We start from the raw sequence: 16,880 nt of genomic DNA, 5'->3' as shown, positions 1-16,880 counted from the left end.
GCACCCAAGGCAGGCCCCCTGCCCATGGCTGTGGCTGCATCACACAGTTCCACGGTCACTGCCCTTGTGGTTTACTCCTGGTGCTGAGCAGGGCTGATCAGGCCCTGTCTTGGGAAACTGAGCCTGGTAGGCAGCAGCTGCCTGTGCCCTACCTGTCACCTCTGCTTTGCTTCTCTGCTCCATGCATCTGCCTGCCAAGCACTGACATGGGGGGGCTGGTGGTAATCCCCCCTTCTTCATCCTTAGGGAGCAGCTCTCCTATGAAGACAGGCTGAGAGAGCTGGGGGTGTTCAGCTTGGAGAAGAGAATCACAGAATCACAGTGTTAGAGGTTGAAAAGAACCTCTGGAGATCATCGAGTCCAACCCCCCTGCCAGAGCAGAACCACCTAGGGCAAGTCAAACAAAAATGCATCCAGATGGGTCTTGAAAGTGTCCAGAGAAGGAGACTCCACAACCTCTCTGGGCAGTCTGTTCCAGTGCTCTGTAACCCTTACAGTAAAGACGTTTTTCCTCATGTTGAGGTGGAACTTCCTGTGCTCTAGCTTTCATCCATTGCCCCTAGTCTTATCAGAGGGCATGACTGAGAAGAGATTGGCCCCTCCTTCTTGACACTCACCCTTCAGATATTTATATACATTATTAACATCCCCTCTCAGTCTTCTTTTCTCTAGACTAAACAGCCCCAGGTCTCTTAGCCTTTCCTTGTATGACAGGTGTTCCAGTCCCTTAATCATCCTTGTAGCCCTCGGTTGGACTCTCTCTAGTATATCCCTGTCCCTCTTGAACTGAGGAGCCCAGAACTGGACACAATACTCCAGATGTGGCCTCACTAGGGCAGAGTAGAGGGGGAGGAGTACCTCCCTTGATCTGCTGTACTCTCTTCTTAATGCACCCCAGGATACCATTGGCCTTCTTGGCCACAAGGGCACATTACTGCCCCATGGATAACATGTTGTCCACCAGGACTCCAAGGTCCTTCTCCATGGAGCTGCTTTCTAGCAGGTCAGCTCCTAATCTGTACTTGTGCATGTTGTTATTCCTCCCCAGGTGCAGGACTTCTTTGCTCAGCTCTCCAGAAGGCTCCAGGAGAAATTACAGTGAAGAAATTCTTCACTGTGAAGGTGATGAAACACTGGCCCAGGTTGCCCAGTGAAGCTGCTGCTGCCCCATCCCTGGAAGTGTTCAAGGCCAGGTTGGATGGGGCTTGGAGCAATCTGGTCTAGTGGGAGGTGTCCCTGCCCATGCAGGGGGGGTTGGATCTAGATGATCTTTAAGGTCCTGTCCAACCCAAACCATTCCATGATTTCAAATATTTCAAAACAGAATTACAGGTTTCACTGTCATCATTAGGAGTGTTGTCTTCATTTGAAAATGTGTCTTCCGGTATCTACAGCTCTTAGATTCCCATTAATAGACTCAACATTACATTGTACAGAGCAAAGGTTATTCCAGTGAAGCTTATTTATGGTAAACACAGCCTTTTTCTTTCACTGGAACACATTTTCTCCCATTCTCCAAATCATAATAGATGTCAGACTGAGACTGTGTTTTCCAAGGAGTAGAAGGGCATCAGTTATCCTTGAATTTTAGAGGATCAGGGATCAAAGATCAGGCCTTCCTGTGCTCCATGGAAGATTTCTGCCCACATACATGACATCAAAGCCAGGGGAGCTGGTGATGGGTTATTCCATTACTGCCAAAGTGATGGTTTCCTTCTCCAAACTTCTGTCCACTTTTAGAGGAGGGAGATGGGATGACACTCCATCTGATCTGGGATTGCCATTTCTCATGCTTCTTTGCTCAAAAGCTTGCTTGCTAATCGCCTGCTCCCCATGGTGATTTGGGAATTTCCAACAGGCACTGGTTAGGTTCCCCCACAGCCACGCAGGACAAGCTGGGTGAGAACACAGGATTAAAATGTTCCTCAAAAACCTCTCTCTTTTAAACAGAAAAAATGTCCCCGCAGGCAGGGTCCTCAACCCTTGCCACTTTGCCACAGGAGGATGAGCAAGTCAGCAGACGCATGATGGCCAAGAGGGTGAAAATCATTGCAGAACTCCTGCAGACGGAGAAAGACTATATTAGCGACCTGGATCTCTGCATCAAGGAAGTGATTCAGCCCCTGAGAGACAAGCAGGTGAGTGCTGGGGGTGGAGGATGAGGCGGTGACGTCAAGGTCTCAACTCACCCATGTTCTGCTTGCAGATAATGTTAATGCAAGCACAAGTGTCAGTGCAGGAATAACACAGCGCCAGGAGTGGGTCCAGAACTAGCTTTCCAGAAAGGGATACTCCAGGGCTCTAGCCAGGAGAGTGGGAAGTCAGATGTGCTCCTGACACTTGCATAGAACCTACATCAAGGTGCTTTCCCATTGGGCAGCTTGGATGCTCTCTGTATGTGGGCTGCAACAGCAGCTTCCACCTCTTGACCCTGCTCTGTAATTATAACCCCTGGTATGTGCCCTAGCAGACCTTTACTGGTGCCTCCAAAAGCAGTAAAAACTAATTAATTATTTTCCATTATAACAACCTGGAATGGCATGAAATTCCCCATCATGGTTAAATTCAGTCATAAAGATAACTTAATTCAGCCTTTCAGACAGCTGTGGTGGAGAAATACCACGCCTGACAGCCCAGCGAGCACTTAAGAAATTTGCATCCTACACAAAAAAGGTAAATTTAAAAAGGAAGGCTCATAAACTATCTTTCAGGTAGAAGATCTTATTAGGCCAATGATACCTGTTTCTTTTTCAACAGCAACATCACAGAGTACTTTTCCCTCAAGAGTATTTAAATTTGTAGAAAAACTGTGCAGCTGCAAACTGAGAATGGAAGAGGTTGTCCAGAGAAAGACTCGTATTTGTGGGGCCTGCAACATAGTTTTCACAGAGGCTGCACAAATGATATCTGCTGCTAATGCAGAATAAAAATAATTTTAAACAGACCTTAACCTAAGTATTCTGCATGTAGGGTTCCTTATGAAATTGGTGACAAAATAGAGGTGCAGGAGCCAAACTGTCTTTAGGTGACATTGGCACTCTCAGTGCAAAGCACTGACAAGAGCTTTGGCCAGGTGAAGCTTGTGCTGTTTAAGCTCCTGCAGGACCTTTTTTCTTTGTTAAAGCTATTTCAGAGTTTGTTTCAATCCATTTTCAGAAGATCTACCATCTGCTGGCATAACTTTAAGGAGTTCTTGACTTCCTCCTTCTCACTTGTTCATCTGCTTAGAAGTAGTCTCCACTTGACTCCTTCCCCAACCTGGCAGCACCAAGCAGGAGTATTCCCTGGTTGAACTCACTGAGATTTTTGACAAGCATCCTGTGTTCCTTCACTCTTTGCCAGCCAATTGAAAACATATGTTTCAATTCTTTACTTGTCACTGTATTTATATGTGTAAGTGTCCATGCACAGTGTAGTTCCAAATACTATGTAGACATTGTGTGGGAGCAGAGCTCAAAAGTCATGTGCTAGATGTATACAGGAAAAGTAATTTAGAGATCGTAACTGTCTTAATTTAAAAACTTCTGCATTTTTTAAAGACTTTCAAAAATGTGATATGGTTTTAAGGCTAGTTCTTATGTAAATTACCGTATTGAAAGTTTGTAATGAGTTTAGAGAAGGACAGCATTTAGAAAATTGACCTAGCAATGAATCTATTTCCAAATGGATAAAGCATGTTTTAGCCCCTACAGTACTCACAAGGAAATTACCTGCATTAGTATTGAAAGCATATTTCTAACTCACTCACAAATGCATGCAATTTGATCCTCCTAGCATCTGGTAAGCTGCTGTGTAAGTCAGCAATTCTGTTTCGAATGGAGGGATATCTTCAATATGGATTTTTAAAACAGTCTTGCCTTTGTTCTCAATATTAGCACATTACTACTGACTATCTTCTGTTGTCCCCGAATATTTATTGCCCTGCTGTGCAAGGAAACCAGTATCTACTGTATAAAAAGTATGTGTCCTAGCAATTTTTTACTTACTCCAAAATGAGTAGGGACATGGAACCAAATCTTCTGTTGGTGTAAATTGATGCAGTTCACTGTAGTCAATGTATGCCCAGGCTCCATAGGAAGCTCTTTAGGTTACATTAACACACAGAATTATAAGTGTGTTTGGTTTAGATGGAATTGTATTATCTTGATACTGTATTTTTGGATTTATAGAACAGCTAACTTAAAACAGTACCACCATCTGCAGGTCATTGTATCTGGTAGCTGGCACCAAAGTGCCAAGGTCTCAGTTTATGTAGCTGCCTCTGTTAGCAACTGATAATCAGGGAATCCAACCCACTGTTAACTATTCTTTTCCTCAGTGGGAAAGTAAACAAACATTTTAAAGCCAGCTAAGGATCTTTTTTTTTATTCAGATGATAAGATTTATTTCCTTTCTAGGTAAACACTTTTAGATTGGGAATAGATCAAAATAATGTTAGAAGCACTTGATAACATGCCTTTTGTTAACTGCATCAACCATATTATACTTATCTGAAAACTGTGTATGTGTCCTTGAAGTCACAGGGAGGATGTTTATATGAGGTTATGCAGAAGTGGTGTTGAACACTCAGGGCCTAGCAAGAGAAGGTCAGCAATGCAAAATGTCCTTCTTTATCCTTCATTAGTAGCCGCTTAATATTTGTATTCTATTAGATTGCTCGCTTTGACGTGGATGGCTTGTTTAGCAACATTGAATCAGTCCATCAAGTATCAGCCAAACTACTGTCGTTGTTGGAAGAAGCCACGACAGATGTGGAATCACCCATGCAAATAATTGGTATGTTTACTGTCCTCTTGAGTTCTACAAAGCTATGTGAAAGAATAAACATAACGCTCTCCTGCTCTTTACCCTTATCAGACCTAAGTAGTACCACTCCCGGAGGTTAATGTGCTGCAAGCTGTCCATGACATAGGAAAAATGACATGTGAAACCTATCCAGTTGCTCTACTTGTACTCATATGATCATGATGCTCTTTTTCCATCCATCTGGATGTTGAGGGGAAGGAAGGAAGGAGAGAGTTTAGCGTGAGTAAAAGCTGCAGCTCTGAATTATGCTACATACTGCTAATATCCTTTTCATCTAGTTTGATGTTGCCTACCTAACTCTGATCACGCTTACACCAACTCTTTTAGTGCATAGTCATTATTGTACCATTGAAGAAAAGCATTAAAAATTATTCAAATAATAAATATGTCACAACCTCCCCCGAACATTGTCAGTATGCATCTACTAGCAATGGTATTCCTGTAAGAGTTAATGCTTAAAAAGGACATGATCAGTACAGGCAAGAAACCTGTAATTGATAGAAAGTTTGTGGGAATCAGTGCAGGAATGTCTGTAGGGATCACAGGTATTTTCAGCAAACGGGATCACCCCTGAATATGTCACAACAGTCTCCAGGTCAGGCCATGAATGCTAAGACTGTGATCTATTTATTTGGCATTCTGGCACAGCTGGAGAGATTTAAGAAGCTACCATTCATCAGCTCTCCCATAACTGCTTCTTCAGTGCACAGGCAGTATGTGATCCATTTGAAGGGATCAGGTGAGAATCCTCAAATTGGTTCACTGCAAAGTCAACCAGATTAATTTAAGAAATTTCCAGCCACGATTCAGAAGTCAGAGGGGTTCTGTCTTACCTAAGTTGACCACGTACCATAGGTAATATGTTATAGAAAGGACCCCCCTTCTCTCAAATAAAGGGGTAAAAAATTATCAGATGCTCTTTGACTATGAAACATGACATCAAAGCATATGAGGCTTGGGAGAAGTATTAATCCTAGCACATATCAATCTGATTTGCCAAGGAAACAGCTTAACGTAGTTGGATGCAACTGTGTTGTTTGGCAGTATTTCAATAGAAGTGCATCATGATGAGTCATACCCTTAATAAGCAATGTTCTATCCTAGCAGGAAGTGCCTTTCTCACAGCCAAGAGAATAATCCTTTTAGTTCCTTGCCATATCCAAAAGTAAAGACAAATAATTTCAATCATCTATTAGGGTTTATTTCTCTGGAATCAGACAAAGAACCACGAAAGTGCATGGGATTGTGGATCACACAATTGACTAAATTATAGCAAGAAAAATGATGGCAAGTAAGTTGTGAGATGTGCTTCCAAAGGCTAAGACAAAAGCAGGAAGAATAATTGCATGACTATAAGTAGTAAGTCAGTAAGTCTGTCATCCTCTGAAAGTACAGCAAGGCGATAATCTTGTCTTCAGGATCTTAATAATCAGTGTAAAAGTTATTAAAGCCAGTTTGTAGAAGATACAGACTGAGAATTTGTTTAACACACCAATCATATTCTATCATGTTTATGTTTTTCTTGCATTGAAATATCTTACTTTGGAGGGCAACCCAGTCATGGGAAGGTTGAGAACTGCTAATTCACTGATTTGAAACAAAAAACAATGTGGTTGCTCATATTAATCTCTTGTTTTAGTTTATGTTCTTCACACCTTATGGTATGTCCACATGGACAATGTCCAATAGGAGCAGACTTGTAGAACGAAATAGTTGGTGCTGAGGACCTCGTATCCATACTGCACATGTCAGGAGATCTCTTTTCAAATTGGCTGTAGCCTGTTCCTGTAGATTGAGAGATGCCCTTTGTGGTTGGATTGCACAAGATGTGCTCTCTGAGAAAATCTTCTGGTAATTACCATCCTCAAAGGATCCAATCTGTGTGTCTGTGGTTGCTCCAGTACCCAGTCAAGGCATGGAAGATGAGGACTACTAAGAGATTGGCTTAAAAAGCCCTCTCCTAATCTGAGCTAGAACTTCTGTGGTGCTTGGTCTTCTGCTGCAAAACATTGCTGAGATCAAATACTCTTTCTAGCTCTTGCCTATATTTTTTCTCCACTCTGCTTTGGATATGGAGGCATATGAAGACTTAGTGATTGTGCCCTGGCTTTAGCTATTAGACCCCTCCTTCTGTCCTCTCCCATTGCTATCCACACTGGAAGCACCACTGAAAGCCACAGGGAGAAACTGTTTCTGTCACTCAAGCCATCCTCTTTCAGACTGATGACCATTATGCTTAAGAAGAGGCATCAGGCAGATTTGCAACTGCCAGAGTGTGCAAAAGACTGTATTTTTAAAGCCGTGCCCAAATACAATGTAGTTTTGGTCCATAGGCAAGCTTCCGCAGTTATATGCCCAAAGCCTACCTGATTCATTCCATATGGCTGAGAACCAAGAAGGGCTTTAGGCTTAAGAAATCCATCTGCTCTTAAAAGGCCCTATCCATGAAATCAGCACATGATTTTTCTCATCACTGAGCATCAATGAACGTATCTGTCATTGTGGCATAATGTATCAGTGAACAGATCTTGCTCATCTTTTTCACTCTGGAGCAGAGAATGATAATGTTGAGCCTCTAGTATATGCTGAAATTAGCTGTCTGTCTATCTATAGCTTGTATTTTTACTACTGAAAATGCAACCCCACCTGAGGGCTTAGCACAGCATGCGCCATGCTAAAGTAGGTGAAAATTGTGAGAGCTCAGCATCTCCAAGAATCAGACACTCAGGGAGCAGGATGAAGAGGAAACTTAGCAAGGTTTCCCCTTACACTGTTGACTAATAAAAGTCTGTCTAGGGAGTTCACAGGAAACTCAGGATGCAGTGTATGCTGGTAGCCATCAGCATTAGCATTAAGCACAAGACAGAGCAGACAGCCAGCTAGAGAGCATGTAACTATTGGATGCTGGTGCTTTTCTGAATGTGGCCTTACAGTAATTAAAAGGAATTTGTGTGGTCTTAGCTCCGTCATTGTTGTTCCTTTATTCGCACCTTGAAACCAACATGCATTAGACAGCCCCGTTAACCTTCACTGCTAGGGGAAAAAATCCAGGGCTGTGTTACTGTGGTAACTGAATCATTTTTCACTCTCAGATGGAGCAGTTCAATGCAATGTATTATGAAACAGCCCACTCCGGTCAGGATGAAACATGCAGAATGCCTGACAGCTTGGCACTTCCTCTGTGAATGGAGAGCTCCCAATTAATGTGGCATTTGGCCTTTAACTTTAATAACCATTCCTATTACTCAACAGAAATGTTTATAAAACATCAGACTGGTTGCCACATAGACGCAATTTTCAGTAAATGCCCAAGACAGGAGTTTTCACCAATTGCTGTTGTTTCATATATGCATTTCCAAGGATGCTGATCAGGGCGCTGCTATGTAAGGGTGGAATAACCAAATAGATATCTCAGCAGAAAATATGAAGCATGCCTTCTCTGCTCAGATAATATTTCTTACATACACAGAAACCAACACAGGAATTTTAGGCTGAGAATTAAATGAGAAATGAGTGCAGTACTACTTTAGTGCTTCTAAAATTCCCAACTGCTCTTTAGGGGAAAACAGCGATGTAGAGGACTGGAAATGGAAATGTTTTTCCCTTTCAGTTGTATATAAACCTAAATACTATTAAAAATGGCTGTAATCCACAGCAGTTTTATTTAATTAGGGGAGGAGTGGAGGCTGTTCCTTTCTCATGTGAAGAAAAGTATCTATTCTAGGCCGTAACAATTGCCATTTCAGGATTTTGCAAAACAGATTAAAGTGAAACAGCTAATGGGAGATGGAGTCATTATTCTTGTTATAACCCTTTATAATTCATATCTGATTGAAAAAAAAAGTCAAAAGGAAAATTAACAGGCTTACATTCATCCCTCCTGCCAGCCCATGACACAAAAATGGTCTCCCCGTAACAGTTAAGGTCGCCTGTGTGGTTTCCACTGAAGGGACATTAAGCTGGGGCAGTGAATTAGGGGGTTGTATATGAAGGATTGTTGGGTGTAGAGATTTCATGTCTTTTCCTGGGGGAATTTTTGTGCATTAACATCAATATAATGGTGCCTGGCTATGACAAAGATGAGCAGCTGAGAAATACATTTAATAAATAATGCACATAAACATGCAAGATCATTTCTAAGGGAAGTGGAAGCCAGCCCTTTTAGCTCACGGCTAATGTGGTGGAATAATAAAACTCCTTCTGAGATGCTGTTGTCTGGCTTGACACGCTTTGTTTTTCTCCTTAACAGGGGAAGTATTCTTGCAGATTAAAGACACACTAGAAGACACATATAAAATCTACTGCTATCGCCATGATGATGCACACACCATGCTGGAATCCTATGAAAAGGATGAAGAATTGAAGCAGCATTTAAGACACTGTGTACAGTCCTTAAAGTAAGATCTTTTCAAATGATGATTTCCGTCCATAGTCAGTTGCCTGGCAGGGAACATTTTAAATGGATGTAGATGAAAGGTCCCCTGTAAATCCAGAGTTTTTTGAGGCTTGCTGGGAGCTCTGGCTTATGCTGCTTTCATGAAAAGATGACAAGCCAGGGGCCATGATTAGATTTCTTTCTTTCTAAGATGGCCAAAAATAGCACAAGAAAGGTTTCTCTTCCCTTAGCTTCAGTGCCTCATACTGGCAAAAAAAAAAATGCTGTATCATATCATGGGCTGTCTGGTACACCTTGCCCAGCTTCTAGGCAACATGTGGCCCCTGGCTTCAGCAGTTCTATTGCTTGAATTAAAATAGCCTGTAACGGCACTATTCAAATGCACTGATGTTTCTGGGCTCTTGTTGCAAGGCCCCAGAGATCTGGAGTGGCTGTGTGCTGCTGGACCCCTCATAATGAGGATATTTGGGAGCCATCAGCATTGGAAAGAGCTGCCAGGTCTCCCCACCAGTGGAAGCTACTTTGTGCCATTGCCTCGAGCACCAGCCTCATGGGAAAATGTGTCCAGAACTGGGAATGTTGCAGAATAACAGATCCATCTATCCTCCAGCATGGCTTCTTCCCTCAGCCAGTTGCAGGAACCAGCTTATCCACTCTATGGAGAGTGCTTCCCTTCCCGCTCATAAATCTCCTTGCTCCCTCATTTTCCCAAAAGCATCACACAGACCTATCAGGAAGAAACGCACCACAGTCTTTCAGATGGTCTAGCTCCAGGAAAGGTCCATGCTGCTTGTAGGAGAGATAGATGTGAAGCTTACTTCAACAGACAGTTCAACAACACCCCAGTTAATGATCTGTCTACAGAGCTGTATCAAGATTTAGGAGATGGAAAGTGTGTCCAAGTGAAGTGTGGCAAGAGCAGGGGAGGAAAATATTAACAACGTTAAAAGAGAAATGTTCACTTTATATTGAAAATAAGACTTTTTTTGTGCAATTTGTCCAGTTATTAAATACATAACAAAGTATATGTGCAGTATTAGGCTTTAGATACCCTGGAAGTTGAAAGAAATAGATTTTTGGTTTATACAAAAATCTATACACAGTCTTTCAAGCTAACAGAAGGCCAGGTATTTCCCCTAAGGAGGCCCTTTAGTTGCTGATGCCTACAATACTCTTTTTTGGCTCATCAAGGGAAGCTACTTCTGTCATTCACTCATCCCTGCTGCTGAAGCAAGGGAACATGTAAGGAAATAAAGATAAAAGATAGAGTCCACTTATATGCTAGGGTGGATGCTGCCACTTGAATTCTGGAGCCAGCAAGAGGAGCTCCTGTTTCAGCATCACAGCTGGGATTTATGAAGAGAAAGGATATTTTGTGCTGAGCCGTTACAGCCTTTGCTAGCAGGAAGTGATAAAGCCTTCCCCACAATGAAACCTTGTTTTGTCTTGCTCTTTCCTGATCAGCCTTTAAACAGGAACCAATGAAGAAAAACACTGGTGCATGTATACTACATTGTGTTTTTTCCCAGTGCCTAAAGATTGCAGCTAATTCATATATTAAGGCCTGAAAGTGCACACTCAAATCCAGAGCTGTGGTCATCTAAACCTGTTACTAATGATTGGAGAATACTTGCCCTAGGACGAAAATTATGCAGCATTTTTACCAAATAAGTTATAGGCTGTTTTCCACTTTGAGACATAACAAATGCAGGGGCCGGTGACGAGTATTCTTGAAAAATGTTTACTTCTTATTTTTTTTTCCCTTAGGAAGAATATTGTTCCATTTTTAAAAAATTAGAATGGGCTAATGATATTAGGAGCTTCTGGTCCTCAGCTGAGTATTATCTGCTGTATGAAAAACAACTTTATATCAGGAATAAATTGAGAGTGGCACTTTGCACATCTGTACAGACAAATCAGATTTAATTAGCCATGCTGAGATTCCTATTCCTCCTGTTGAATGAAGAGGAGACATTCCATCCCAAAATGTAGGTGCCTGCCTTGGAGACATGCAAATCCAAATGCTGTAGAGTCCTGTGTTTCAGCAGCAGTAATTATTCAAACTGAGGATGTTGTTTGCTAGCTTAGCCAAAGAAATGCAGCTGGTAAAAATGAAAGGATGCTGGCAAATACCTGCTCTGCTTTCAGCCTGAAGTAGCTTGGTCAACTGTTGCAGGACAGAGGGATGTCATAAGCACACAAAGTGCTGACAGTGCAGAAGCAAGGAAAGCATCAGCTTCCAGATGCTTGATTAGGGACCGGTGGGCAAGGATTTAAGAGAGCCGGCAGTCAAAAAGCAGTGGCTGACAATGTGATGTCAGGAAATCCTGATGTGGAGATGGAGTAACCTTTTGGTTCCCTTGCATTTGAGTTAATTCATACCATAAGGAAAATAGGTGCATGTTTGCATGCTTCCAAACTACAACTGTACACCCCTGTGTTTTCAGTATAGGTATCAACTCTGTTCTACTCTGGAGATATTGCAGTTAATGTGTAGTCTACAAAAAACCTAACAGCTTTAATTATTCTATATCCTAAAAGGCTAAAATGTATTTTTTCTCATTTTTTCTCATTAAGAAATATTTTTAATTTAAAGGGAGTAGATGGAAATATATATAAAGTGTAAGAATGTTTATTTTTACATTTTGTGCTAAGGACTTGATGTTTCTTACTGTTGTTAGCATGATGGCCCAAACTTCCTTCTCTAACAGTGTTAGGACAAGGCTGGGTCCTATAGCCAAAGGCACGTTTCTGACAATTCTTTCTCATTTGGGGTTGTCCTTTCAAAAAAATATAGGGCTAGATTCACCAGTACCTTCTGGCTGTTTTGTGCAGTTCTGCTGACACATAGCAGCCATAAACCTAAGTTAACCAGCCAGTTATGGCTGCTCTGTGTCATGGAAGTGTATCTGAGAATCTGGCTCCTGACCAGTATAAATTCTTTCAGGAGGAATCTAACATATGGTTTTTTTTCTTCTCTTTTGCAGAAAGATATATGAGGAACAGTAAGTACTATGCCTTTCTTACATGTAAAATAAACTTTAAAATATCTTTATCTTCAGTATGCTTCAAATTGTACACATGGAACTTTTAAGAACACAAGATTGCTCGTCAACAGCATAGTGTCAGTCTTTGAAATTCAGACACACTGAAGTAATTCTGCATAGGCCTCTGTAGACCTCCTGCAAGACACGCTGGGTTCACAGGAAAAGCTGTTTCTAAGGTGATGACCCCCTTGGTAGCCCTATATGAGAAGTCCATCTCAGCATATTCCCTCTGACAGTGGCTGGAAGGAACATCAGGAGAGAACAAGCTCATTGCAACACTTTGCCAGAATACTCACCCAGCCACCAGTAACTTGTGGTTAAGGAACTTCTGCGCCAAATGTGACATCTTTGAAAAGCTACTGTTTCTGGACATCCAGCAGGTTGGAATTGTTGAAGTGCAGCATCTCCTGAAGTTACCTGAAGGGAGAGGTCAGAGGAGGGGTCAGCTGAACTGAAGAAAATTATTACAGCCCCAGAGATGTTAAGAGGATAAAGAGCAAGTGTGCTGTATATTGGTAGGAGAGGAACACCTGTAAAATCAGAAAATTTGTTAATCGGTCAGTCAGTTGCATATCATAAATAAGATCAGTGTAGAACACACTTTAAAGGAGTTGCATGCTGAAATTCTTCAGTTGGGTTTTCAAGCTTTAGTCTATGACAGGAAATAGTTTTCTGCGTTTTGTTTTTGTAAGAGATGTTCTTGTATACTGCTGTGTCCCTAGGAGCAGGGCTCCAAGAGGAACAAAATATCCAGAGGTTCACAATATAATGTGAGACCACAATGCATATGAAAATAGTGCCAGACTGGCTGCTCTGCCTTGCGTAGTCCTATCAGCCATGAATGCTTGGTTTTCCCCTTCAAACAGTTTCCAGTGGAGCATAGGATAATTTCTGAGTTTAAACTGGCTCTTATAAAGCTGTGCAGGGGGCAATGAGCCAGGTTTAGCTGCTGGACTCTCCCTGAGCTTGGCCACCTAGCATGGTGTGGTGGTGTTTGCTGGCAGGGCACTCAAAAGTGTCATCCCTTGTATCTCTGCTTAGAGGTTGCAGACTCTCAGCAACCCTTGGGCAGAACTGTGCCCAAAAATCTGGTTAGCGTTCAACTGGAAAAATACAGCGTAACTCACCTCAAACAGTCAATGATGTTGCTGCTCCCAGATTGCTTTTCATTCAAGCATGACTGAGAAAACAATTACATAAATACCAGACAGCACTGCCCTTTGCTAGCAGTGAATTATTTGCCCTGCATGTCTTGTACTAAAACCAACTGGCGCATGGTAAAGCATGAAGCCTGAGCCTTTAAGTCACGCTGCAGCCTCTGATGCCTGCACTCCATTTCAAACCTGCCAAGCTGAATATGACACCAGCCTCAGCCCTGCTGTACCGTGCTGCCCATTGTGTTTGCCACTGGGCCCGGTTGTTGAGTAATGAGAGCAAATGAAACTAAATCCTGAATCACCCGTCTTTGCATAGCTCATCACCATGTTGTTTTTAAATAGGCAGGAATAATTTGTGATGAGATTAGTATGGTTATGTATGACCTAGAATACTTGCTAAATTCACAGTAACATGGGAGGAAAGGCTGAAGTAGCATCACAAATGAATTAGCAACTTAATTTTCTGCACAATAGATGTCACAAGCCATTACTCGCCTGTTTTGGTCGTGTGGCAAGGCCATGTCCTGCCTGGCGGCCTGGCACGTCCTAACAGGGCACAATGCAAATGGGACTCATCCAGGGAGAGTGGCTATCACCAGCTAATCTTGCTGGGGAGAATTAGATGAGTTGAACTTTGTGGCATTTAGTGCCCCAGGGAGTCATTATCTTATAACATACCTACTATCTCTCAAACCATATTGCAAGACTGTGTCATGCAGATATGCGAACTGAGGGCTGTTTATCACTTGGGCAGCTGTCCAACGTGCAACTATATAAAGAGAAGACACTTGAAGATTTTTCCATTCATGAGGCAGCTTTTATAGATTTGCATTCATGGGGTTTTTCAGAAAAAAACAATAACAACTTAGCTCTCTACATTTAATGTAGGATACAGGGGAAATGAGGGGGATTGAAATGATGAGAAGGTTTTGGAACATCAAGAAGTCTTAAAAGGCATTTACTGTTAATTATTTTCATGCAGAACTTTTTAACAGATAATGCCAGTGCGAGAGAGATGGTTTAAATATGCAGATGTCTTTCTCAAAGGCATTCAAATTGTTAGTTAATTAGTCTGCAGTGAGGATTGGCTCTTGTACTTTTTATACATAAGAAAGTGGAAATGAAAGTTTTTTTTCCCCCCCCCCCATTTACTCTTCATGCTGCATGAAACAATAGATGTCAGCCTGCAAAACCAAGTGGCTGTTCCCTGTTTTTTGTACTTTCCTTCTACATTGTGTTATTCTATCTTTCCATATGCAGAAATCCTTCCTTGCCTAGCATTAACTATTGCATAGTTAACCTCAAACAGTCTTTTTACCTCCAAAGCAGCCTTTTTGAGCATGCCAATGGAAATCTTGCTGTGTTTTATTGCCCTTCACACTGTTACCAGCAGCTCACACTGAGTTTCCAAGGGGAGGTCTCAGTCACAGGTAGTTTGTACCAGCACTGGTACAGTCTGGAGTGGGGCTGGAGTATGAATTCAGCTAGCTGGAAACTTCCTTGCAATGGGGGTCAGAGAGCTCAGGTGGCCTTGATGGCCTACACCGTTCAGGTGCCCAGGGAAGCTGCTCTGCTGCCCCTGCCCAGCCAGCAGGGATCCAGGCTGGAGCCACAGAACATCTCTGTGCCCATGCTGGAAGGTCTGACTTTCCTTCCCTTATCCTTACCCAGCTGGGTAAGGAACTGGCTAGATGGTCTCACTCAAAGAGTGGTGATCAATGGCTCAATGTCCAGATGGAGACCAGTGATGAGTGATGTTCCCCAGGGATCGGTACTGGGGCTGGGGCTGTTTAACATCTTTGTCAGTGACAAGGACAGTGGGATCAAGTGCACCCTCACCAAATTTGCTGATGACATCAAAGTGTGTGGTGAGGTCAACAAGCTGGAGGGGAAGGATGCTATCCAGAGGAACCTTGACAGGCATGAAAAATGGGCTCACGCAAACTGCATGAAGTTCAACCAGGCCAAGTGCAAGGTCCTGCATCTGGGTTGGGGCAATCCCAAGCACAAATACAAGCTGGGCAGAGAAGGGATCAAAAATAGTCCAGAGGAGAAGGACTTGGGAGTGATGTTGGATGAGAAGCTCAACGTGAGCTGGCAATGTGCGCTTGCAGCCCAGAAAGCCAACCATGTCCTGGGCTGCATCAAAATAAATTTGGCCAGTATGTCAAGGGAGGTGATTCTCCCCCTTTACTTGGCTCTCATGAGATCCCACCTGGATTACTGTGTCCAATTCTGGAGCCCCCAACATAAGAACATGGAGCTCACAGTCCAGAGATGGGCCACAAAGATGATCTGAGGGCTGGAGCACCTCTGCTACACCGATAGGCTGAGAGAGTTGGGGCAGTTCAGCCTGGAGAAGAGAAGGATCCAGGGAGACCTTATAGTGGTCTTCCTGTGCTTGAAGGGGGCCTACAGGAAAGTTGGGGAGGGGCTTTCTATAAGGGGGAGGCTTTTTATGTAGGGGAAGGACAAGGGGTAATGGATTAAAACTGTAGGAGGGGACATTTAGGTTAGACATTAGGAATAAATTTTTTACTGTGAGGGTGGTGAGACACTGGAACAGGTTGCCCAGGGAAGCTGTGGAAGCCCCATCCCTCAAAGTGCTCAAGGCCAGGTTGGATGGGGCCCTGAGTAACCTGATCTAGTGGGAGGTGTCCCTGCCAATGCAGGGGGGTTGGAACTAGATGATCTTTAAGGTCCCTTCCAACTCAAACCATTCTATGATTCTATGATTCGATGATCCTCCTGCCACCCCAGGCAGCTGCCTGCTTTGCCTTTGTGTAAGGTGAATTCCAGCAGCTGGGATCAAACCTGGGCAAACATCCTGCACATGCAGCATTTCCCCAGGCCAGATTTGGCACCCTTTGGAAGCTCAGGCATTGTTACAAATAACCTACTGGCAGTCAGCAAAGAAAAACACAGGTGAAAGACAGCAAAGCTTAAGGGTCTCAATGGCAAGTGGAAAGGTGTGAGATGGGATGCAGCCATAAACAGGCATCCCACTTACTTGCAGCAGGGAGATGATGCAATTTTAAGCCTGAAGGGCCAGAGCAGGATGTAATAGCCCCACTCACACGCATTTCTCAAACTTCCTGTTATTTGTTCTTCCACCTACATCTCTGTTCCTGGGCGTTGTGGTGTATAAGGTATACCACAAGCACCCTCAGACTGAATGGGACTGTTTCAGAGATAGTATCTAAGCAGTAGTCTGGCAGATTGCTGAAAATACAGAAAACTCAGAACTGGTGTGTATTTCTCATTGAGGGGGTGAGAGGAAGGTTTCGTTTACAATGGCCCATGTTCCCTGACAGACGTCTTATTTTTTGACTTAAGTGGTAATTGCACTTCTATGAGTCAGTGCAAAGTACTGCTCTGCTTTTGATATTATGTGTAGTTGAAAGCACAACTGAAGGACAAAAAAGGCAGCTGATTCAATGACTAGACAGAAATAATAAGTTTTTGTCTTCAAGA

The 16,880-nt window shown here is 42.8% G+C and overlaps 1 protein-coding gene across 1 annotated transcript in view; it reads left to right on the top strand.

Annotated features, from left to right (window-relative positions):
* Positions 1-16,880, top strand: part of ARHGEF38 (Rho guanine nucleotide exchange factor 38) — a 37,328-nt gene that overhangs the window by 10,081 nt on the left and 10,367 nt on the right. Inside the window, exons 2-5 of the mRNA XM_051619689.1 lie at positions 1,951-2,138; positions 4,653-4,776; positions 9,056-9,203; positions 12,190-12,207. Coding sequence (XP_051475649.1) covers positions 1,951-2,138; positions 4,653-4,776; positions 9,056-9,203; positions 12,190-12,207 — 478 coding nt within the window. The remainder of the gene's footprint in view (positions 1-1,950; positions 2,139-4,652; positions 4,777-9,055; positions 9,204-12,189; positions 12,208-16,880) is intronic.

This window comes from Apus apus, chromosome 4 (genome assembly GCF_020740795.1).
Source record: "Apus apus isolate bApuApu2 chromosome 4, bApuApu2.pri.cur, whole genome shotgun sequence".
Lineage (NCBI taxonomy): Eukaryota > Metazoa > Chordata > Aves > Apodiformes > Apodidae > Apus > Apus apus.
Note: the sequence above shows the minus strand (reverse complement) of the source record. Positions and strands in the feature narration are given on the sequence as shown.